Source organism: Myotis myotis, unplaced genomic scaffold, assembly GCF_014108235.1.
Source record: "Myotis myotis isolate mMyoMyo1 unplaced genomic scaffold, mMyoMyo1.p scaffold_m19_p_2, whole genome shotgun sequence".
Lineage (NCBI taxonomy): Eukaryota > Metazoa > Chordata > Mammalia > Chiroptera > Vespertilionidae > Myotis > Myotis myotis.
The window spans coordinates 170,446,995-170,473,524 of record NW_023416324.1 but is presented as its reverse complement, the minus strand read 5'-3'; the positions used below and the strand labels follow the sequence as shown (position 1 = coordinate 170,473,524).

General features: G+C 39.3%; 1 protein-coding gene across 9 annotated transcripts in view; it reads left to right on the top strand.

Annotated features, from left to right (window-relative positions):
- The window catches only part of LOC118675946 (LIM domain containing preferred translocation partner in lipoma), a 665,496-nt gene that overhangs the window by 410,904 nt on the left and 228,062 nt on the right, over nt 1-26,530 (top strand). For all 9 annotated transcript variants that reach the window (XM_036348973.1, XM_036348974.1, XM_036348968.1 and 6 more), the window contains one exon: nt 2,905-3,594. In XM_036348973.1, coding sequence (XP_036204866.1) covers nt 2,905-3,594 — 690 coding nt within the window. The remainder of the gene's footprint in view (nt 1-2,904; nt 3,595-26,530) is intronic.

The following is a 26,530-nucleotide window of genomic DNA, read 5'->3' as shown; positions in this document are numbered from 1 at the left end:
AATTTCTAGAGAGGACCAGTGACCCTTCCTGGCAACTGGGAACTCACAGTCTACTTGCCAGAGGATATGTGTCCCAAGAGTCTATCAATGTTAACAGGGGCACTATTGTTATCTTGAGTTTGACAATGATGTGTTTTGTCCTCCATCCATCTAATGATAATAGCATACCCTAGTCACTGTGAATAAAAAAAAAAAAAAAAATGCCCTGACTCATTTCTAAAGTTTCCCTGGCCAGTAGTTATTTTTCTCTTTCTCACTGGAAGTGAAATGTTAACCAAATGGCCGTGGGAATGTTTTAATCTTTATCTCTGAATCAACCTAGATCTCCAAAAAGCTCTTCCCCAAACACTAAATATCTGAATCAATAGACTTTTATTTGATGGTGGGAGCAAGATAGTGCATCATTTACAGCCCCTCATCCATGTTCCAGGCAAGAAGGGGGAAAAGAGAAAAAAAGTAGGAAGGTTTGATGGTTATGTCAGGAGAACCCTAGTTTTCTCAAAAATGTTTAGTGTGCATCTCATTGGCCAGAACCATGTCACATGGCAGCTTCTACTGACAAAGCTGTATTAGGCAGTATATTAAGTGGGCATATTGCTCCCTGAACAAAATTGAAATTCTTGAGTAATGAAGTAAGGGAATGTGTATGATGAGGAAGCAGTTAGCAGTTAGCAGCATCTATTATATCTTGCGGTTTGGTGTGAGTAAATGACAATAGAGTAATCTTAAGTCTTTCATCTTCTCTTCCTCTACATACTAGAATTTGCCTGGAAATTAATAAACAACAAGATTAGAGTGTGTCCACTTATTTGTTATATCAACAAATCTAATCTTAGTATCTCAGAACAAAATTAAAACATTGCATCATTCGCATATTTGCAGATCCCTAATAGACTAATGCCTGAGGACAAATGTTTGGATCTCCAAGCTTTCCTAACCTTGACTTATCTCCCATGATAATTTTAGCCTCCCATAGTTCAGAAGGAAGATATTTTCACCTTTGTGTCATTAGAGCATTCAGTAAGTATTTCTTTTTGTTTTTAATTTCATGATGACAACATAAGGTTATATTTTATTTTTTCAATTACAGTTGACATTGAATATTTATATTAGTTTCAATTATACAGCATTGTGGTTAAACATTCATATAACTTAACAAAGTGACTCCCCCCATAAGTCTTGTTACCCACCTGGCACCATATATAGTTGCTACAATGTTATTGACTTTATTCTCTATGCTGTACTTTGCATCCCCATGACTATTTTGTAACTACAAATTTGTACTCTTAGTCCTTTCACCTTTTTTATCTAGTACCCCACCCCCTCTCCCATTTGCCATCTATCAATTTGTTCTCTGTATCTATGAGTCTGTTTCTGTTTTGTTAATTCACTTATTTTGTTCTTTAGATTCCAACAATAAGTGGAATCATATGATATTTGTCTTTCTCTGACTGACTTCTTTCACTTAGCATGATACCCACTAGATCCATCCATGTTCTTGGAAATTGTAAGATTTCAGTCTTTCTTATGTCTGAGTAATATTCAGTTGTATAGTCAGTATTTCTGAGTTGAAGGAATGAATTCAACAGACATCAGGAAGCTATAAGAGGAGGCGGCTGCATTTCGGTTGTCTTTGGTAAATTACTCTTTGATATAAAATTTAGCATCTCCTTGGTTGTGCTGGAGTGTTTGTTGCTCTCAACACCCTCTTTGCATTTATTTATTTATTTATTTATTTATTTATTTATTTATTTATTTATTTATTTATTTATTCATTCATTCATTCATTCATTCATTCAATCATTTAATTTGATTTCCATTGCCCAGTCCTCCAGCTTTCTTTCTCTACTACCTTCTTTTAGCACTATGGTGACTAAGTGTTGGGGTAATTTGATTAAGATCATGGTGTTCAACATATTTTTTTGTTGTTGTTAGTGTTTTTGGTGTTATACATATTTAATAAGAAAAAAAATATTGCCAAATCTAATGTGATGAAGCTACCTCTCTATGTTTTCTTTTAAGAGTATTAGAGTTTGCACTGTTATGTTTAGTACTAAAGTTTTAGTTTCTTTTTGTATGTGGTGTAAAGTAAGGATCCAGTTTCATTCTTTTGCATGTGGATAGCCAATTGTCCCTACACTATCTATTGAAGGGACTGTTTTCTTCCCATTTTATGGTCTTGGCACTTTTGTAAAAAATCAATTTAACATGCATTCAAAGGTTTATTTCTGGATTCTCTATTTCATTGGTTTATATATCTGTCTTTATGCTACTACCACACTGTTTTGATTATTATAATTGTATAATAAGTTTTGAGATTGAGCAGTTTGAAATCTTCAATTTTGTTTTCTTTTGTCAAGAATGTTGGACTATGCAGAGTTTCTTGAGATTGCATATGAATTTTAGGAGGGATTTTTTTTATTTTTTCAAAAAAGGCACCTTTGGGATTTTGAAAAGTATTTATACCAATAAATCTGTAGACCACTCTGTGAAGTATTAACATTTTAACTCTATTAAAGTCTTCCAACCCATGAACTCAGGTAGCTTTCTATTTATTTGTGTCCTCTTTAATTTATTTAAGCAACAGTTTATCGTTTTCAATACAAAAGTACATCTTTTACTTCTTCGGTTAAGTTTATTCCTAAGTATTTTTATCTTGTTATTGTAAATGACATTGTTTCCCTTACCACCTTTATGGATTTTCCATTTGTAGTTCACAAAAATGCAGCTGATTTTGTGTTAGTTTCTTCTCTGAACTCTTAGAAGCCAAGAGCCATGCTGTATTTGTATTTTGTGGAGTTACTGTAAAAATAATAATTGGAAGTTTTTAATATATTTTTAAAATTTTCCATTGGCAATAATGTCTGTCTTTTGTTTTTGTTTTTCCTTTCTCTCTCTTTTCAGGGCTCTGCCAGTGCAACAGCCTCTCCTCCAGTCTCCACCCCTGTCACGGGACACAAGAGAATGGTTATACCAAACCAACCCCCTCTAACAGCAACCAAAAAGTCTACATTGAAACCACAGCCTGCACCTCAGGCTGGTCCCATTCCTGTGGCTCCAATAGGGACACTAAAACCCCAGCCTCAGCCAGTCCCAGCCTCCTACACTACAGCATCCACCCCTTCAAGGCCTACCTTCAACGTGCAGGTGAAGTCAGCCCAGCCCAGCTCACATTACATGGCTGCCCCTTCACCAGGACAATTTTACAGCCCAGGGTCAGGGCACCAGGGCTATAACATTCAACCAGTTCCTGTTTCTGGTCAAGGTCCACCTCCTCCAACACGGGGAGGCATGGATTATGCATATAACCCACCCCCAGGCCTCCAACCTGAGCCTGGGTATGGATATGGCCCTAACCAAGGTCGCTATTATGAAGCCTATAGCCCAGCAGGGCCTGTGTATGGAGGCAAAAATGACTCTGATCCTGCCTATGGTCAACAAGGTCACCCCAATACCTGGAAACGGGAACAAGGGTACACTCCCTCTGGGACAGGAAACCAGCACCCTACTGGCATGTATCCAGTTGCCGGTCCCAAGAAGACCTATATCACAGATCCTGTTCCAGCCCCCTGTGCACCACCACTGCAGCCAAAGGTAAGATACTCATTGTCATAGTGACAGAAATAAAGGGCCGCCTGTCTTGGCCAGCCTTCCCCAGAAAGCAGAGCCTAAGGCAAAAAATGTATGTGCTCTTTTAATTTAATTAGAAACTACAATGCCAGGGAAGCAAGAGTGAAGTAGGAAAAGGAGGTCCCAATAGGTATATGGGTTTATGTTACCAATATGGCTATTGTTTAGTACCTGTTGCATCTACTTGTTCAATCTTGAAAGATCATTTACCACAAGATCACATGAACTCTAACAACTCATGGTAATTTTTTTATGGTGGCAAAATGGGGGAAATGATTTATCTTGTCTCCTCTTGAACCAAGCTTCTCTGTGAGTCAGAAACTTCCTCACACTTAGACATGCATTTACTTGGGCACCAAACAAATCTGTAGCACCCCATGCATTACAAGGACAGGATATCATCAGGTCTGGAAGTGAGAAGTATGCAGGGTAAACATGAGGTGAGCTTCTGTCAGGTTGAGTTTATGAGACAGTGGTCAGACTCAAGGAAAGTTGGTACCACAGTGGCTGCTAAGACACAACAAGTGGCCAACAGCCCAGGAGACAAGTGAGGCCAAGGGGATCTAAGGTAATGCAGACACCTTGTCTAATTTCCTTTGGGAAGAGGTTGCTGCAGTATAATGGCACTTGCTTATCACACCTTGTCTATCCACATTACAGATCCTGCAAGAAGAATCTTACTCTCTAGCCTTTAACTCTATAAGGCAATTAAAAAAAAATCCTTTATGACAGTTATCTTTTTCATTGTTTTATTTACTTGCAAGCATGTATGTCTTTTAAGTAAACATTAAGTTTCTTCCTTTGAATATGTAAGATATGATATTACACATACCTACTCACCTACAATTTTGATTTTCCATGATAACTAGAACCAGCATGATGATATATCCTTTTACCATGACTAGAGGAACCAATGGGGAATTACTTTGAAGAAGTGAGATGGATAAACCAAGCTAGGTTTTAGCCATCGGGTTAGAACAGCGGCCTCTTTTTCTTTCATTTATAGCTGTGAGAAATCAGAAATAGTTAGAAGCTGAATGGTAATTTGGGAGCAACTTGGGTAGAAGGACTATCTGTATATTTTTAATCCTTAGCACATTTGACATTGTCAATTTACAGACATATTCATTCACATTTTCAACATTATAACAAAAATGTCAGGTCCTTGTTCTCCCAGGCGTGTGTTTACTAAACCACTATTTTCAAATGAAAGTATGTGCTCTACTAATGGTGCTCCAAAATGAATTCTAGGGTCCTTAGAGGAGAAGAACCCTTCCCCGAAAGTGCATCCTTTATATGAATACCCTTTACATAAAATTGGTCCAGCCATGATGTTTTCCAACTTAAAGTTTCCCAGTTAAGTGTTTTGGAAACATTGCTCTTGGAAAGGTTTTTTTTTTTTTTTTCCCTCTAAAATCCCTTTATAAAAATAAATGTCAGTAAGTTTGTTTGTGTGTTTGGTTTTTAAATAAAGTTTCTCCAAAATAGCCAACCTGGATAGCCTTGCCCTTTGTTAACATTGCAGTGTATTAACATTAGTCCTTCCTGGTTCCCAGAGCAAACAGGTCAGAAAACAATTGCATTATTCAACTTTATCTCACATTAGTGCAACTGCAATAAATTCCCCTATGGAAGAGTAAAATTTTGGGTTGGGATCATTGACACTAACATTTAGGCTGAACTGTCTTAAATGCAGTTTTGCTCCTTCCAAAGCAACCTGACTTCGGATGGTCCTAATGGAAAGTGATAGGCCCAAAGTTGTTTTAGGATCCTATCACCCTCACCTGGGGGAAGCAGGCTTGAGACCTATGTCTAGCTGGAGGGAATAATCTTGTGAGAAGTGGTAAGCTAGTCTTTGAGTTTCCTGTTTTCCCATCATGTCATCGGCACTCTGGAAAGCCCCCCTTCATTCAACATTGGAACCAATCCAGTGGTGCAGGAAAAAAATCAACGCCCAATATACAGCCTGGATCTAAGATGCTGGGTCCAGCCACATCACTAGCATTTGGACTTGGTCAATATACTCAGGGTAATGGAACGAACTTTCATTAACCACTCACCAGAAAGCATGAAATTTTATTTTCCTTCTTTTTGTAATTATTCAGGATGATCTGTTATTATGGTTTCTGGATATCAGTGAATCCCACATAATTTAATTTTTTTGTTTAAATATTTGTTTTTCAATAGTGTCATGTGTTTGAACATTACATCGTGCATTTTAAAAATGTGAAAATCAAATCATGTACTTTTCTCTGTGATTATTAAGGAGAGTGGTTAGAGGTTGATATTTAGCCATCTGTCTTTGTTTGGTGAAAGGGGAAGGAGGCTGATGAGGCTACAGATATATTCTGCGTTGTGGGGGCACTAGTGACGGAGGGGATGGGCTCTTTCACAGTTAGTCTTTGAGCAGAACACTGCTCCTATTCAATGGCACCTGTGCACAGAGGACCTTATTGTCCAGTATTGACTCTGCTTAGCTTAGTGGTGTGACTACTGGCTGGAAAAATGAGCTCCTAAGTCTAATCCCAGTTCCTCCCGTGACATTCCTCTTTCAGCTTGAGGAAAGCCTCTAGACCTCTTTATGTCACGCTTCTAGCCTGGGTAAAGTGGAACATCATCTTCTCTAATTAATTAATGACTGCAGAGGGCTTGGAAATTTCCAAAGACTGAATAATTGCCAAGTGAGGACTGTTCACTTTTCACTGGCTTTCCTTTCTTTCCAATTTTTCCTCACTGATGGAAAACTTACCTTCATGCCTTACAAAAATGATCTTTTGTTATGTTGAGACAATTCTGAGGAATTTGGCCTTTAACTCATTAAGGATTTTTTTTAAATATATTTTATTGATTTTTTTACAGAGAAGAAGGGAGAGGGATAGAGAGTTAGAAACATCTATGAGAGAGAAACATTGGTCAGAGCCTCCTGCACACCCCCACTGGGGATGTGCCCGCAACCAAGCTACATGCCCTTGACTGGAATTGATCCTGGGACCCTTCAGTCCACAGGCTGACTCTCTATCCACTGAGCCAAACCTGTCAGGGCAAGGAATTTTTTTAATGAAAGAAATAAAACTTACCTATTCTTGACATTGAGCTGCTTTAATTTTCCTACATCATAGAGCAGTTTAAAAGAAGAGGAAAAGGAGGGTAAGGAAAAAGACAAGAAAAAAAAGAAACAAAAATGAGAAAAGTGAAAAAGAGAATGAAGAAAGGAAGGAGAAACAATCAGAAACTGTGAGACTTGGGGGATCATGATTAGATTTGTGTTCCTGTGTGCTGAGCAGTGAATTTGCATACCACAGTAGACCCTAATATGTTTCCTGCACCATCTGAGCTGAGTTCCTTGAAAAATATTGTTATAAGCAAATCTTTAAACGGGAGAAATGTTCCCTTCTCACTGACAGTCCTCTTAAAGAAATAGAGGAAACTTTTCTCTTTGCTGTTTTACTAGTATAAAAGCTAATACCTGCATGTTGTTGTGTGGTCCATGGAACTCTTGTCTTATGCATTATCTTCACATTCCTGGGATGGGTGTTTTCTCCAATATTCAGAAGGTGAGCTGGATGAAATTCCCAGAGCCAGGATCTGAGGCAGTCATCACTCTTAGGTCCAAAGTGGCAGGGCAGCTCTGGCACCCACTTCCTTGTCTTGAACCTAATCTGTGTCAGCCTATGGTCAGGTAAAAAGACAGCGGTTTGCCCCATACTGCGTGAAAGGCACTGATGCTGTACACCACAGAAAGATCTAGAGGCCCATCTATTGTGGGGATTAGGTTAACTTCTGAAATCATCTATTATTAAAATGTCCTTGAAAAATCTTTCAGGAAGGTGAGACCTTGGAGAACAACAAACTACCTTTTGGTAAACATAACAAAGTTGTTGTTGTTAGCTCTTTCAGACTGAAAACAGATCATTGCTCATCATTTACTTGTTGAAACGGGATATTTCATAGTGTTGAAGAGGCCCTAAAACCTGTAATTCTTTAAGATTAAGAAAATCTTTGAGAATGTTTATATAGTAGCATTTCAGATATTCAAGGAATATTAAAGTGTTTAACTCTGTGTGTATAAGTGGAAAAGAGAAGATATATATATATATATATATATATATATATATATATATATGTATATATTTACTATGTATATACACTATATATATACACTAGAGGCCCGGTGCATGGGTTCATGCACCAGTGGGGTCCCTAGGCCTGGCCTGCTGGATCAGGCCTAAACCAGCCCTCTGACATCCCCTGAGGGTTCCCAGATTGCGAGAAGGTGCAGGCCAGGCCAAGGGACCCCACCGGTGCATGATTGGGGCTGGGGAGGGACCAAGGGGAGGCTCCAGGGTATGTCCAGTCATCTCACCCAGTCCCGATGGTATATTGGTATATTGCAAAGAATTGGTGGTACTTTGAAGAGAACTATCTTTATGTTAATTTCTGTGCTAAATCTCTCTCAATTTTGGGATTAGAGAAAGAAAAGGAAGAAATATAAGGGCAAGAAGGACGGATGTGGATATATGCCTCAGGGCAATTGACAGTACCTAGACATGTACTGCGGAGATGAGAATGCTTGAGGAAGCTGGTGATAGTAATATTAGTAATTTTATGCAGGGCTTCTCGGTTTCCATAGTGCTTTGTGAACCTCACAAAATCTATGTGCATTAAACATAGATGTTTCTGTCTCTCTTGTGCTGATGAGAGTTCAAAAGCTCAGTGATGAGAGTCACCGAACTAAGATCATATTTCAAGTTTATGGGAAAGCCGTAACTCTAAGCCAGGTCTTCTGAAAGTTGTCCTCGTACTTCCCCCCTGGGAAACCATGGATCTGGGCATCACTCACCATGGTCCACATCACAAACAGACACTTAAACAGTCTCAGGCAGTTGTGGTGCAATGTATGACATCAACATTTGGAGGGGAAGCACCCATTAAATCCCTGTCAGGCACCCAGGCTTGAGGCCTTCGGGCTGTGCTTCCTCTTCCTCATCATCCATGTACAATTTGTCCCAAGGTTCTTCCTAATTTCACAATATCTCATATCTATTTCTTATCTAAATCCCCCTGTGGCTGTCCTAGTTCAGTTCTCATTTCTCACGTGCACTGTTGAAATGTCCTCTTAATGGGTATGTCCACCTCTAATCTCTCCCCATACTATTCATTTTACAAATGCTACTAGGTTAATATTTCTAAGCATAGCTCTGCCTTGGTCATTATTTGCCTTTTTAAAAATTTTCTGCCGAAACCGGTTTGGCTCAGTGGATAGAGTGTCGGCCTGCGGACTGAAAGGTCCGAAGTTCGATTCCGGTCGAGGGCATGCACCTTGGTTGCGGGCATATCCCCAGTAGGAGATGTGCAGGAGGCAGCTGATCGATGTTTCTCTCTCATCGATGTTTCTGACTCTCTATCTCTCTCCCTTCCTCTCTGTAAAAAATCAATAAAATATATTACAAACAAACAAACAAAAAAATTTCAGAAGTCCCCAGCAACTTGTGGAATAAGTTGAAACCCCAGCCTGGATTTCCAGTTTTATCTTACTTTTTTAAGTATCTAGGCTTCCAGCTAAGAATTTATATTACAGTGGGGCCTTGACTTACGAGTTTAATTCGTTCTGAGACTGAGCTCGTTAAGGAGCTTGTTAAGGAGCTTGTTAAGGAGCTCGTTAACTCAAATTACTCTATCAACTCAATGCAAAAAATCGGCCTAGAGACAGCTGGTATCTCAAAAAACTTGTTAGTCGGGACACTGGTAAGTCAAGGCCCCACTGTACTAGTTTCTCATCTCTAATTTTGGTCATGGAGCTCTTCATGGAATTCCTCCCCAGAACTCCCCAAAATAAATAAAATATTTGCACATTCAAATGTGACCCGGTAAGACCGAACTAAAGTTCCCATCTCTCTTGTGAAGCATTTTCCTCAAAGCAAGTTGTATTTTACCCTCTCTTGCAGAGGTCTTCACACCTTTCATTATACTGGAATCAATTGTATACCTGACTTCCACCAACCTATGCCCCAGCATATATTAGACTTGGGGATTTATGGGCTAGAGATGATATCTGAACAACCCTGGTTTCCCCAGAACAACTAACACAGTACATAATGCATTCAACATGAAAATGCTTGAAGAAACTTCCTGTGTCCTCCTAAAATAAGAAATAAGCAAAATGCCAAAACTGAAACGTATTTTACAAAATCAGTTAAGGTGAGCTCTATAACACAAATATTGTCACATTGGCAATTCGGAACCCATAGTAGCAAGACAATGTCTCAAGTTCACTGTTGCTCTAACATTTTACTTTCCTTCTGGGATACATATGTTTATGTGTATGTTGTATGTACACAGTGACATTTTTATATTTTGCACTTGCCAAATGTTCATGGAATTTGTGGATTCCTATTTTAACCAACATTTTGAGTTTTAATTTATATACAATAACGTGTCCATTTTAAATATATAAGGCAGGAAACTTTTGACTGTATGTGCCTGTGAAATCACTACCACAATCAAGATAGAGAACATTTCAATGACCCCCAGAGCTACATGGTGCCCTGTTGTAGTTAGGACCCTTTACCCTCAGCTCTAGGCAATCATTCTGTTTTCTAATATTGGTCATTTTGTTCCTTTCCTGAATTTTATTTACATGGGATCATACAGTATATACTCTCCTAACTGCCCCACCCTGCCGACCTGGTCATAGGCAGCCATCTTGTGAAGGTGTGAGGGTCAATTTGCATATTACCTCTTTAGTATATAGAATATACTACTTTTTGTTTATTCTCTGGATGTGAGGGATTTGTGTTTTTTATTTTTCCATTTTGAGTTATGAATGAAGCTGCTATGAGTATTCAGGTACATGTCTTTGTACATACATAGTTTGCATTTCTCTTGGATAAATAACTAGGAGAGGAATTGCTGGGTCATATAGTAACTATTTAACATCCTAAGAAACTCTCAAACTGTTTTCCTAAATGTACCAGTTCATATTTTCACTAGCAAGTGTGTGAGATGTCTACTTGCACCAAATCATGGTATTATCACTCTTCTTAATTTTAGCTCTTTCATGCTGCATAGATCTATCTCACTATGGCTTATAGTTGCATCCTTCTTCTGGACTAATGATCTGGAGCACTCATTATTCATCCACTTATTGGACATTCTTATATCTTTTTTTGTGAAGTGTCATCAAATTTTTGGCCCTTGTTAAAATTGGATTATTTCTTTTTATTGAGTTGTGAGAGTACATTGTATGTTCTGAATAAGAGTTCTTAGATATATTCATTGCCAATATTTCTTCCTAGGCTGTTAATTGACTTCCATTTCCGTAATGTTGTTTTCTGAAGAGCAGACATGTTTAATCTATTAAAACTCGATCACTTTTATCATCTATATTTTTGTTTCTTTAGCTCTGTTTGTCTCCTCATGGTCACACACATTTTACTCTATGCTTTATTTTAACTGTATAACACTACAAACTAGAGTTATGGTTCACTTCAGTTTAAGGTCACTTTTTCCCATTGGAATATCTAGTTCTTTCAGCATGAAAATTTATTGAAAAGGCTCTTCTTTTCCCATTGAATTACCTAAACACCTCTGACAAAAATCAATTGACCATATATGTGTGGATCTATCTGGACTCTCTCTATTCTTTTTGTTACCTCATTTATTTGTCCTTCGCCCAATGCCACATTATCTTGATCACTGACATTTATACTAGGTTTTGAAGTCAGGCAGGGTCCATTTTTTATCTTTGTTCTTTCTGAAGTGTTTTGATTATTCTACATTCTTTCCAATTCCATATAAATTTTAGCATCAGCTTGCTACTTTCCACAAAATAACCTGCTATGATTTTGATTAAGACTTCATTAATTGTGTAAGTCAATTTTTAAAAAGCTGATATCTTAACAATATTGAGTATTCCAAACCATGAACATGATATATCTCTTATTTTATTTATGTCTTCATTAATTTCTCTCAAAAATTTATTGTAGCTCTGAATAGATGTTGTTAAATGATCCCTAAGCATTCTACATTTTGGATGGTATTGTAAATGCTATTTTTAAATTCAGTTTTGTACAATTGCTTACCACTAGTATTTGGAAATACAATTAATTTTTTTAATAATGACCTTGTATCTTATGACCTACTAAATTTAATAGTTTTGCTTTGTTTTTAATTCTTAGACTTTTCTACCTAGTCATTTCATCTGAAAAAGCTTGTTGAGTCAGTTGCTCGTTGCCTTTATTGATAAGTCTATCCATCAACTTTCTATGTTTGGAAGATTTACTTCTTGATTGAAGAAGAAACAGTTTCCCACAAATTTGAAGGATGCAAATTGGGAAAAATAATATAAACCTTACCTCTTCACTTCTCTAGACCAGCCTAGTGAAACTAGAAGGTACCTTCAGAATCATTAGGTTATAAAGCCTGAAATGTAGAAATAAGAAAACCAAGGCCTAAAGAGTTATAGTTAGCAAGTGATAGATTTGATTAGAAAATTAACACTTCTTCCTATACCACAATTCCTCTCTACATTGCTTCAAGACCCGTGAGATCAGAAGTAGTAAAGGATCTTTAAAAGTTGTAATAACTGTTACCAAAAGGAGCTTATTCCTTAGCCTAAGTAAGGCCTCTTGATAATAGAAAAGGCCAACATTTTATGATCCTTGTTTTGTTTCACAGTTGTTCCTGTGAAAGGACTAGTTCTTAGGGCCTATTTGATTTTGTCTAAGATCATGATTTCTTCTTTTCATAATTTAAGAGTTACTATCATGATGGATGTCCTAGTATACTAGGATGTTTGTGAATATTTATGCATTTTACTCAACTTGTCATTTATAGAGATTTATATATTTAAAAATATCCAAAGTCCTTAACCTTCCTAGAAAACTAAACAAATGATTCTAGCAAAATGTAACTTTTTGTGTTTACAGAGAGAACTTACTTCAATTTACCAGTGTTTTGCTTTTTTATTTATTTATTTATTTATTTAGTTCTATAACAAAACAACCACCCAACTTATGCATATGTCCCTTTAAGTACCTCATTTCCTTCTTGGCCATCTACAAAAGCTCAGACTTATTTCAGAGGAGAGACTGTAGTTGTTCTCTTTCCCAGCAGACAAAGAAGATTGATCAGTATTGATGTATCATGATTAATGGTGAATATAAAAATGGAGAAAGATTTTACACACAGAGTATTAGGAATTATCTCATAGTGAAAGTCAAATACTTAACTTTCCAAAAGTGCCATTGTTCCAGAAATAAACATTTACTTGTTATTTTAGCTCTTTGGTTTTCTGGATTATGGAAATCCAACTTTTAGATATACTCTTAGCATATGATATGATGGTTGTTCTAGTTCATCCTCAAAATTCAGGGAACATTCTTCAAACATACAATTACAATTTAGTTTTTTTGTTTTGTTTTGATTACATAAGGTTACTTTCTAAATAGCATTTTTAAATATATATGAATAATATGTAACACTTTTATAATGTCTTACAAAATTCTCAAAGCTTTTATGTATCTGGGCAACTCTATAACATGTCCAGAGGCAACTTGCCTATTGTTCTACTAATAAGAGATGCCAGAGGAGGTTGAAAACTTAGGTCTTTTGACTGCCAGCTCACTGTTCTTTCCACTCCATGACGCTTGCCTCCATTCACAGCTCTCTGTGTTTGCATGTGTTTGTTCATTGTACAGTTCTCTAGTTTAAAGAATATAACATTATAGTTGAATTTCTGGGACATCACTTATATTTAACATTAGAGGCCCAGTGCACGAATTCTTACATGGATGGGGTCTGGCTGCCTGGCCCCAATTGGGGCAGATTGGGGCCAGGCCTATAGGGAGGAGGAGACTGTGGGAGGTTGGCTTGTAAGCCCGCCCCTGATTGGGGGAGGGGGTTGGGGGGAAGGGCTGTGGGTGGGGGGCCACCGAGGGTGGAGCTGGATGGGGGGAGGGGCTGTGGGCCAATAGGGTTAGTGGGGGCTGATCAGGGGTGGTACTGGCCATGGGGAGGGGCTTTGGGCAGTCAGCCAGCCTGCCCCTCCCCCTAATGGGGTGGGAGAGCTGAGCGGGGGGCCAGCGGCCTGGGGAGGCACCATGGGTGTTTGGCAGGCCAGCCCTGCCCCTGATTGGGGTGGGGGGGCCGATCTGGGGTGGGACCAGGCAGGGGGAGGGGCTGCAAGAAGTTGACCAGTCAACCCCAGCGTATATTGGAATAGGGCAGGTGATTGGGGTGGGGACTGCCAGGGTGAGTGGCTGAAGGAGTTTGGCTGGCTGGCCCCGCCCCCTATTGAGGTAGGGGGTGATCAGTGGAGGGGCTGTGGGAGGTTGGCCACCGGCCCTACCCCCAGATCTGGCGGTTCACTGGCTGCAGTGAGTGTCATAGCGACTGGTCGTTCTGGTCATTACAGTTTTCCAGTCACTGGCTATATATATATATATATATATATATATAATTTGAAACCCAAGGTTTATTCAACATTTTATCAAGAGTTCAAGAGTCAAGGAGTTACAATTATATAATTATACCCTAAATCTACTAGGTCTCCTTCCTGTTTATTTTTTTATGTACTTGTAGGAGAAGAGTGTGTAAGTGTGATAGTTACATTCTTTATGGATCTGATGGATCTGTTAGGTATTACTTGATTTTCATGGTGCCTACATGCAATCATTTTTTTTTAATTTGCCCAACGTTACTATAAAGATATTCATAATTTCTATTAGAGGAACTCATTTGTAATCCAGTCCATCCAAATGACACAAAGCATTAGTTAAGCAGAATGTCTAGGACAGCTGAAGCTGGTCATCCCTGCAGGGACCTGGAGAAGATTTCAGGAAGGTAGACTGGCTTCCTCAATGATATTTTATTGAAGCACAGCCATGCTGTCTTGCTTATATATAATCTTTGGCTGCTTTCACACTACAACAATAAAGTGAGGAAGTTGCTACAGAGTTGGTATGTATTTGAAACCCTAAAACATTCTCTGCATGCTCCTTTACAGAAAAAGTTTACCCATCCTTTATCTAAAATATGGGAAGGACTTTGCAAAACTCAAATTCTCCTTAAAATTGCTTGAATATTCCTCAGCTATTCTTTTTCTCTCCAGGGGATCCTGATTTGTGAGCTGGAGGTTTTTGCAACAGTCAGTAGGAATTTGAGTTAAATATCAAAACCTAAAATGAACCTACTTCTTGCAGAAGGGTACATACATACTGTTTCTCCCAGCCTGGTAAACTCATATTAAGTCTTCTTGGATTACAAGATTTATTTCTAATAACTCATTGGAGAAGCTTGATCATTCACCCAATCCTTCTGAAATTTTTCTTACTGCACTTTTTTTCCCTTTATGATAACATGCACCTTATTGGATATTTTAAATATGTAACAAAATTATTGAGCTATAATTCATCTACAATGGAATTAACCCATGTAGATTGTACAATTATTTTTTTAGTACATTTATGGAGTGTACAACCATTGGTATTTCCTGGCCTCAGAAAGAAATCCCATCCATTCCCAGTAACAGTCACTCCTCATTGACTCCAGCCCTCCAGTCCCTTCATTTTCACCTTTGAAGTCTATTTAAAATCTATTCACTTTTCACCACAGCTACTGGTCCAAGGCCCATTCCATCTTGTTACTCTGCTCTTTTACCCTTGTCCCACTTTACTTCATTTTCCCTGTAATATTTATCACATCTCACATGTATTTCAATGATGTTTTTCGTTTCTCTCCCCCTAGAATGTGTCATGGAAGCAGAGATTTTTCTGTTTGGTTAGTTGCTATAAAGCACAGTGTCTGGAAAGTAGTAAGTCCTCAGAAAAGATGTGTTAATAAAGGAATGAGGAAGTGCTGAGCACAGAATCATTCCTCTTATAACTTTTTATCCAAATAACAATTATGTGGGAAAGGATGTGAAGCCTTGAGGTTCCCCAGTGTATAGCACTCACTTTTTGTATGATTTCCCTAAATTTATATTCCCACATACCAACCCTCCACTACCTTAGCTTTCCAGCCCTCCTTTTTACACCATGTGTTATCTATTTTGATAATGTCTACATTTCTAGAAAGACTAAAGTATTCAAATCAAATCTGACTTTGAGCTCCCAACTCCAAGTTGAGTTGAGTGTGATGACAAATGTGGAGGTGCTTTCTGACTATAAAATGCGACATCTACATGAGAGATTGTAACTGTATTTTGAAGGGTTTAGGCTAAAGGAGAGGAACTAAAAATCTAAGTAATAGATGAGAGTGTTAAATATTTAAAGCTGTATGTATTACATTTTTCATCTATCACTCTGTCCTGCCGGGCACTAATGAAACAACCGGCAGTGTGCTGATTGTGATCAGTGGGCTGTGGACTGGAGCTAAGCAGAATGTCAAAGAGATAGAGTCTACTCTAACTCATCACCTGAACCTCTGAGAGGAAAGTACTACTGAGCTTTGAGAGATGCAGGGCAAGCTAAAGACCTCCTCAAAGTACTGCATCAGCCCAATGTCTCCCAGTGAGAAGGAAGGACTTGTAGCAAAATGAACACTGACTTTTTTTTCTAAGAGTGGTATAATTTCACCTAAATTTTGAACTGCTGCTAAATGCCTGGAATAACATTGTTTTGTGTAATTGTATGTATAATTTGCAATGTCTATGAAGATCTGGTCGGAAAGGGGAAGGGAAAAGATAATGTTAATATATGCTGCAAAATCCAGCCCATTTATATCTAAAGTTTACAGTCAGGCAAAATGAATGTTCCATTTCTAATTAAATTTGCCATTGATTCTACATGAGCCTGTTCTCTGAGAAGATTATACAATTAATAAATGCCTAAAACTGTCATTCTTGAAACCTTTGGGTAGAACATCTAGTTGCATTCCTAATGAGTGAGCCTAAGCCAAGTTTATTTGGAAATCCCTATTTGGAAAGCCATGGAAGTGTGAACTTCATCACGTGAAAAGCCCAGGACTGTTCAGCCTTCTGTGGCAGTTCTATGAGTCCTAGTACCAGGCTATTAATAGGGAGTCAATTACATGTGTGCTGCTGCTGCTTTCTTTTTTTCTTTCTTTCTTTTTTTTTAACTGTATGGATAATAACTAAAAAGACCCCCTATTTTACCAAGAGGTTATCAGGTGAAGAAGTTATTTGGTTTCCATTTTATAACCTCTTTTTTCAATGTTTTTATCCACACTTAATGTTAACATTCCCTATTAAAAACAGAAGTCTGTTTTTTTTTTTATTTTTTATTTTGAGTATTAACCTCTTCTAAAATCAAAAAACAAGGCCTAGAAATTTAAACAAAATTTCCCAATAGTCTTCTGGAACCTAATAATTACCTCAACAAATTTATTCAGTGATGGGGAGTTCATAAATTTTTAAGTGGTCCAATATGAAGTTAATGTGTTACCACTGGTTTTCTAAGGAAGCATCTTGTCCACTCACAGGAAATGAAGACCCAGAGAATGACTGTCCAAGGTCTTCCAGCAAAAGTAGTACTTTAATATAATTTTCTGAATTTGGGAGGTTGAGGATGATTCATTGTCTACATTTGATAGTGTTTTATCATTGCCTTTTATAAAATAACAGTGAACATTTTAATGCAATACATTTTCTTATTTATTGTCTAACTTGGTCCTCAAAAAATTATTGAGATGGACAGAGAATTAATAATTATTCTTTTTTACAGATGATGACACAGTTTTAGAGAACTCAAGTCATTTCCCAAATTTTTCATTGTATAAATCATGGAATCTGTATCTCTTGTCTGTAAAATCCATAGGATGAAACATGCGAACTGAAACACATTTCAATTGTTAGCTTTTCTGTTCGAAGAATGCCCCTTGCAGTTGCTAAATATTTAGATTAAAAATAGATAATTCATTAAACAGGGCAATGCATCAAAGAGTTGGGCTGATCTAGTCATTTCTAGGTATTCTTCAGTATTCCATCTGAGATGAATCTGTAGATGACTCTGCCAGGGATAAGGTTACATAAACCTCAGAAGCCAAATAAACCTTTTGGTTAAATGATTCAATTCTATTCACCATTTAGTAGTTACTGCAATATAAATGACTGTTCACGATGGAAAGTGTTTGTAAATAAAGTATGCATAAAAAGTAATGGTTTCTGCCAAATGGCATTGCCTTAGCTACTATAGTTAATACACCCAACAGTGAATAGTGAGAATATTGTGTGTGTGTTTGGGTGTGGGTGTGAATATATTCCAATGTGGAATCTAAAGCTTTGAAGTTTATAACTTTCAAGAAACCTCTTTAAAAAAATACAAAATTATGACCAGAAAATTATTGCATTAGTTTCCTAGGGCTGCCATAACAAAGTACCACTGACTGGATGTCTTAAACAACAGAAATTTATTTTTCTAATGGTTCTGGAGGCTAGAAGTCTGAGATGAAGGTGTTAGGGGGGTTGGTTTCTTCTGAGGCCTTTGTTTTCAGCTGTTAGATGGTCATCGTTTGTTTGTGTCATCACTGGGTCTTACCTCTATGTGTGTCTGTGTCCTTATCTCTCTCTCCTTGTCTTATAGGAACATCAGTCATATTGGATTATGCCCAACCTGATGATCCCATTTTAACCTAATTGTTTCATTGAAGGACCTATCTTTAAATATAGTCACCTTCTGAGGTACTGGAAATTAGTACTTCAATATATGAATCTTGGGAGATGACATAATTCATCCTATAGCAACTAAGTAAGAAAATTAATATTTCAAATGATAAAAGCAAATGCACCTAATTTTATTTTACTTTTTTAAATTGACTTGAGAGAGAGAAGCATCAATTTGTTATTCCATTCATTTATTCATTTATTGGTTGATTCTTGTATGTTCCCTGACTGGAGACCGAACCCTACAACCTTGGTATATTAGGATGATGCTTTAACTAAGGGCATACCTGGCCAGGGCCAAAACACAATTTAAATGGATTATTATTAAAAGTTTGGATAAAATTTATTTAATCTACACAACATTTTATTGGTAACTGTGAAATTTAAGATGATTATCAAATTTAGGGAAATTATTCACATTTATTTGTAAGCTGTTACAAAAATATGTGAGCTATTGGTAAATTCTATTTTGTGAAATTTGCTTTAAAAATAAAATCAAGCCCTCGCCAGTTTGGCTCAGTAGATAGAGCATAGGTCTGCAGACTGAAGGGTCCAAGGTTCAATTCCTGAATTCCTATCAAGGGCACATGCCCTGGTTTCGGGCTCAATACCCTGTAGGGGTCATGCAGGAGGCAGCCAATCAATGATTCTCTCTTATCATTGATGTTTCTATCTCTCTCACCCTCTCTCCTCTCTGAAATCTTACAATATATTAAAAATATAATATACTAAAAATAATAAAAATATATTTAAACAAAGAAAATCAAGTCAATGGTGCATTTTTAATTGCTTCTAGTACATAGTTTAGCATATTACTGCTAAGAGAAAACATCTTTTGTGTGTATATTTCTATACATCTGGTAATTAGTAGACTGTTCAACTGACTTTGCTTCTGACTATATACATTTCACACCTGCTTCTCTTCTCCACCAGCAAAAATCCATATTCTGGGTGTTGTGGGACATATTCATGTCATAGGACTTCTGGCTCCATACCTCTGATTCTTAGAGCTAGGAAGGTGATGGGCCCAGGGGCATTTCTAGAAAATCATTCTCACACAATGATAACTGGTGATGGCTTATGCACATGCCATAGTGATCAGGAATCTTGTAAATATAATATACCTCTATTCTCAACTAAATGTGTCTTTGACTGAACTTCCCCTAACCAAACCCCAAATTTCTATGAGAATTCCCACACTGCTCAAGGAGTATGTGACAGAGAACAGTCAGAATGGCAAGAGACAGCAGTGAACACATGTCTGGGCCCCACCCAGGACCTAAGAAGAGGCCAAAGCAAGTGGGGATCCCTGAAGTTTCATTTGTCAATCTATATTTGAGTTATTCTGCTACTCTGGGTACTTGTTAGAGAAGAGTTGTCCCAACTTTTTTTATCTGCCCTTCCTTCCTTCTCTCTTTCCCAAACATTTATTTGGTGCACATCATATTTTAGAGTCTACATTTGGAGGAATTAGACACATACAGTGTCTACAGCAAGGGTATGATGTTTGGGATAGCCAAAGTTGTTAAAGTTACAGTCTACTGCCGGGGTCCAACCCCAGCAGGTCCAGGGGTTCCCAAAGGCGTAGACAGAGTCGGCGAAGAAGGAAGGACAGGGAGACAGTGTTCAGTTGATCAGCAGCCTAGCCAGGATCTCTAGCCAGGATCTCCAGCCAAGTTCTGGTCTGGATCTCCAGAGAGATTCTGGTGTTTATTGTCTTGTTACATCCTTATTTATACCAGTTGATTTTAATCCTGTCAATTTCTATTACAAAGGTTAGGGCATTTCTTATCTCCATTCCAGGGAGTAAAGATTATGTAGCTTAAGCATGATTGTTTGTAGTTAAAGTGATTAACTACCCGCCTGGCACTTAGTTAAGGAGTTTCATCCCCTCCCTAACTTCAGGGAAAAATCCCTACCTGGGGAAACAACCTTTCTCGGAGAGGTGACCTTGGTTAAAACACACAGCGCTAAGGGGAGCAAACATATTAAGAACAGTATGCTATATACGCCAGGTCCCTTGAAACATATGCTGTGCAGATGTTTCTATCCTGCAGCGACTGTGTCAAGCAGCAAGGATGGACCGGCTTCCGGCAGTCTACTACCTATACAGATGATTCAGAAGTCACATTCAGCTGAGTGATTGGGAAAGCTTTATGAGGAAGTGGCATTTGATCTGGCCTAACTGATGGCTAGGATTGAGATTAGTGATACTGGGAAGAGGGAAGACATTCCAGAGAGCTGATGTTGCATACAGCTATGCCTCATCATGACATTTTTTGTGCCTATAACATTTAAAGTTTTATTTGGTTGCATAGCCAAAACAAATGAGCTCAAGGAAATCCCTCATTTGGTGGCCACGTCATTGCTTTTGAGAAATGTCCTTTAGAGTTTGATGCCTCTTTATGGCTTAAGGTTCTGAGCATCTGATCACATCTTCGTTCTGGGATCTCATAAGTAGCTCAGTGACAACATCTGATGGATTTAAGTTGGTAGCTTTATCCACTTTACCAGAAATAGACTTCAGACAAACTTTTCACTAAGATGGCATCTTTCAATATGTGAACCCCAGGACAAATGGCCTTTTATATTTCAACTAGAGGCCCGGTGCACAAAAATTTGTGCACTCGGGGAAGAAGTGGGGTCCCTCAGCCCGGCCTGTGCCCTCTCGCAGTCTGGGACCCCTCGGAAGATAACGCCCTACTGGCTTAGGCCTGCTCCCCGGTGGCAGAAGGCAGGCCCAATCCCTAGGTGCAGCCCCTGGTCGGGCTCAGAGCAGGGCCGATTCGGGGGTTGGGGCACCGCGCCCTGTCATTCACAGAGCAGGGCGGATTAGGAGGTTGCAATGCCACCCTCAGTCACGCTCAGGGTAGGGCGGATTGGGGGGTTGGGGCACCGGCCCCTGTCACACTCAAGGCAGGGTCGATGGGGAGGTTGCGGTGCCACCCCGTCATGCACAGAGCAGGGCCAATCAGGGGGTTGGGGCGCTGCCCCTGTCACGCACAGAGCAGGGTTGATCAGGGGGTTGGGGCGCTGTCCCCTGTCACGCACAGAGCAGGGTCGATCAGGGGGTTGGGGAGCTCCCCCCTGTCATGAACAGAGCAGGGCCCATCAGGGGGTTGGGGAGCTCCCCCCTGTCACTCACAGAGTAGGGCCAATAGGGGAGTTGGGGCACCGCCCCCTGTCACACACAGAGAAGGGCCAATCAGGGGATTGGGGCTCCACCCTCTATCACCCACAGAGCAGGGCCGATCAGGGGGTTGGGGCACCACCACTGTCACACTCAGGGCAGGGCCGATGGGGAGGTTATGGCACTACCCCATCACACAAAGAGCAGGGCCCGTGGGGGAAGGGGGTTGTTAGGGCGCCGCCCTCTATCACCCACAGAGCAGGGCCGATCATGGGGTTGGGGCGCCACCACTCTCACACTCTGGGCAGGGCCGATGGGGAGGTTATGGCTCTACCCCATCACACACAGAGCAGGGCCCGTGGGCGGGGGGGAGGTTGGGGCACCGCACCCTGTCACACACAGAGCAGGGCCGATCAGGGGGTTGGGGCTTCGCCCCCTGTCACACACAGAGCCGCAGGGCGATCAGGGGGTTTGGGCGCTGCCCCCTGTCACGCTGATCCTGGTGCCAGGAGGCCTCTCGGCTCCACTGATCCCGGTGCTGGGAGGCATATTACCCTTTTACTATATAGGATAGAGGCCTGGTGCATGAGTGGGGCTTGCTGGTTTGCCCTGAAGGGTGTCCTGGACCAGGGTGGGGGTCCCCACTGGGGTGCCTGGCCAGTCTGTGTGAGGGGATGATGGCTGTTTGCAGCTGGTCACACACCCTTCAGGGTGGGGTTCCCCACTGGGGTGCCTGGCCATTCTGGGTGAGGGGCTGAGGGCTGTTTTCAGGCTCACAGGTGACTGAAGCTCCCAACTACTCCTTTTTTTCTTTTTTTTTTTATTCTGGGCCAGCTTTAGCTCTGGCTCCAGCTCTGAGGCCTCTGCTTCTGAAAGCAGGTATCTGGTTTGTTTGAGTTCTATAATCGAAACAATGTATAACTCCAGCTCTGAGATCTCGGCTCGCTGAGAGCAGGTTTCTGGGGTTTTGTTTAGCTTCTATATTTATTACAATGTTTCAAACTGCAGGCTCAGAGGCTGGCAAGGCAGGCGGGAAATGTTGGTTTCCTTTGTCACTGAAGCAAGCAAGCCTCATGTTAGTTTCAAGCATCCTGGCTGCCAGCCGCCATCTTGGCTGGCAGTTAATTTGCATATCGCCCTGATTAGCCAATGGGAAGGGTAGCGGTCGTACACTAATTACCATGTTTCTCTTTTTTAGATAGGATGATATCTGGTGGCAAGGTTAATGCTCCACTTATGACTTTCTCCTTTGCTCTCTCTCTCTAAAGTCCTGAACTTTCCCAGAAATTTAGTACTTTCTTTAGTTGTCTTTGTTTTTCCCATCCCCTATTTGCTTTTTTATTTTGTTTATTCCAATGACTTTTTTTTCCCCTTGAGGACAGTCTGGGTGTAACCACGATCCTGAACTTGGAGAAAAGTCTAGCGAAGTGCCTCTTTCATATGCAATCTGAGGCAAGTGGTTGACCCAGCATCTCTCAGTGTGACCTGGTGACAGAACCTGTAGAGATATTTGAATGTTCAGTCCTTGCATGATTCTACCAAGTCACATAGATCTGTTGGTAAGTTTAATCTTTGTGAAAGAGGCATTTTGTCACTGATTTCCTGCTTTGTGAAATGTATGAGGGCAAAGAACTGTGTAGTAAAATTCAGAATGTCTTCATGATTGGTAGGACATAGGCACCAGCTTAGCTAAACAGAAGCCAGTGCTTCCCCTTAACTGTTGAAACACAATTATTTGCATAGTGCACATGTTCAATAAATGTTGGTTTTGCCATGGATTCTGTACTGTTTTTACTGTAATTTGAGAACTAAAGATAATGATGAATCAGTTGCTGATGTACCTGGTTTTTTAGGGTTTAATACCGTTAATATCCCTGTCTGGTGGGAATGGCTATCTGTATACTGAGTTTTTTGGAATAATACAAAAAAAAAAAAAAAAAAAGAAAAAAACAGATAAAACTACTCTTCCACTTGTATTGAATGAATACACTTTTCTTCATCACATTTAGGTCTTACATAGTTTTGCTCCCCATAATTTCATCAAATGGCATGAGTATATTAAAATAAAATCAGGTGGAGTGAGGGAATCCTGGCAATGAAGGAATCATCACTTTTCTGACAAGTGTCAGATAATACAGTAACAATATTTAGAAGTAAAATTTCTGCCAAAACCGGTTTGGCTCAGTGGATAGAGCATCGGCCTGTGGACTGAAAGGTCCCAGGTTCGATTCCGGTCAAGGGCATGTACCTGGGTTGCAGGCACATCCCCAGTAGGAGGTGTGCAGGAGGCAGCTGATCTATGTTTCTTACTCTCTATATCTCTCTCTCTATGTTTCTTACTCTCTATCTCTCTCCCTTCCTCTCTGTAAAAAATCAATAAAATATATTTAAAAAAAAACAAAACAACACATTAGAAGTAAAATTTCAGTACTGTAATTGAAAAATATATCTGTATATTATTCATACAGCAATTCTTCAAACTATCGCAGGTCTACCTTTCATGCCTCATCAATATGTTATATACTAGTAGTATAATAGAGTGCTATTCCTTTTTACTCTTTTGCTTTTGGTCATGAGAATTAATTTGAAGGCTTTTAACTTTCTGATTTCAATGTTTGTTTTGTACTAGACATGGCTTGTTCTGTCTGCCATAGAACTCTCAGATTGACAGCATTTGCTGGATGAGACCAGAATTGATTGCACTACCTGCTTCAGTCAGTATAGCTGTTTGCACATGGTTTATTTTAGGGGGATCTACAAAAGGCCAAATGAAAATGTTCCATGTTAAGTGTAGTTACATAAACCTTAATAAAAAGAAAGTACTATGAAGCACTTAGTGCCTCAGATACTGGAACCAAAAATTTTGTCCTTTCATCCCTTATCTCGGACATTCAAGTGACCCTGATGTTTTCTTGGTTAAACTAAACTTTAGTATGGAGAGGGGTTTATATAATATCTAATTCAAGCCCTATTCGTTTCATTTGTTCCACACACCTTTCTTAGGCACATACCATGTGCCAAGCCCTGTGCTGGGTATTGCATACACCAAGATGGAAAAGAACCCCTACTCACAAAGATATCATGAGGGAAGAAATAGTTGAGGAAACTAAGGCCTAGGAAGTTCCTATAGGCATAGTATAGGGACTAGTAAAACGTCTCCTGCACAGCATTCATTTCTGCTTCTCCTTGACAACTCCATCTCCCTAACGTAGGACATAGCACAGGACATATAGCTGGACTGAAATAATTCTGTTCCTTGTGACAAACTTCATGGATTCCATGTTGAACTTTTATGCTTAAAATATATATTTTGTGTTCAATATTAATTCCATAGACATTTGGAAGAGAAAAAAGTAGATTTCCAACTTTTCTGACCTCTCAGAAGCCTCTGATCTTACATCCTGGGTTATTAAAACGGTTCCCTTTTGCTTTTCAGGGCACAGGAGAGGGGGCAGTATAGGAAGCCTGCAGTTGCATCAAGACAAACTCAGAGTTTGGGTGAATTTCTGAAGCCATTTCATTTGAGTTTACAAGTGTAAATCTCACAAAACAGCTTGTTCTAAAGTGGTTACTAGTACACTTGGTTCTAGTTACCCCAGAAATATTGTGAGAACAGGCACTGTAAGATTAGTATGGCATGCTCATAGAAGGTTTTCTGAACCATGTGGGGGCTGAACATTTGCTTAAGAGGAAATGCAGACAACACTGGTTGAATCTCTAGGGAGTTCCATTCCACATGGGTTAGGGAACTGCCTCAATAAATCAACATCCTATGTACTGTTTCTGACATATTAGGATCTAGAAGTCCTTCTTCTTGTGATATAATGCAGTGAGGAATGAAAAGATGCCCTGAAGTATGGAAGAATGATGTGTATTTGCGTTGGAATAATGAAGATTTATTATATAACTTAAAATCTCTTAAATGGCCCCATGAATGCTCAATGGATGTTTGTTAAGTGAGTTTTAATACCTGATTTGAGTTCAGTGTTGGAGGGATTTCAGTGGCCAAGCTGTTGAAAAATGAAGTGGTGTGTGACACAGGATTAGAGAACCAAGCCAGGCCGAGAGTGCTGGGCTCTCACTTCAGTTAATAATCCATAAGTGATTTTAGACAAGTCACCTATCTGTCTTCCTCAGTTTTGTAAAACAGGAGATTGGACTACTTTCTTTTTTTAAAGACCCTAGGTCCTGGCCAGTGTGGCTCAGTTGGTTGAGCCTTGTCCCATGAACCAAGAAGTCAGAGCTCGATTCTCAGTCAGGGCATATGCCTGGGCTTCAGACTCAATCCCCAGTAGAGGGCATGCAGGAGGCAGCCAATCAATGTTTCTCTCTCTTTGATGTTTCTATCTCTCTCTCTCCTCTCTCTGAAATCAATAAAAAAATATGAAAAATAATAATAATAGAATGAAAGGCTCTAAAGATGCTATGAAATCTACATGCATAATATTAATCAAGAATTACCATAAGTATGATACAATGAAAAGAATTATCAACAGTGATATGTCAAATGATAAATTATAGTCATGCCTTAACTTCTTTTAGCCAAACTTCAGGTTTATAGCTCATTATCTAGCACATTTCAGAGGACCTAACCAGTATACAGTAAACATTTACTAGTCACATGCTTCACCCAGTGTCTTAATGTCTGGCCCAGATCTTTGAAATGAATGCTGAATGGTATTATTGATTGAAAACTAGATCCTAAAGACATTCCACATAATTAAATTTAAAGGGTGAAAATCCAACCCATTCAATATGGTATCTCTTTTTCAGCATAAGAGATTTACACAGGCACACTTCTGGTCAGAGAATTCTCATTGCCTTACCATGCATCTCTTTTGGACAACTCCCATTTTTTACTGGAATCAGCCAGAATGACAGTGACTGGCAACAGTCTGGAGAAAAAGCTCTACCCTCATGTCAGAGGCCAGGCTTCATGTCTGTATAATGGCAGAGATTATTGATAGCCAGAGATTATTTTTTTTCAACCATACCTTTCCACCCAGTAATTACTGTCCATTTGTGTTATTCTTGAGAAAACAAAGTCTAATACCATAAAGTGCTCTTTTTGCAATAGGAGAACATGCTGTTAAGATGATATGAATGCACACACTATCTCATCCCAGTTTGTTCTAAATGAGTAATTTGAA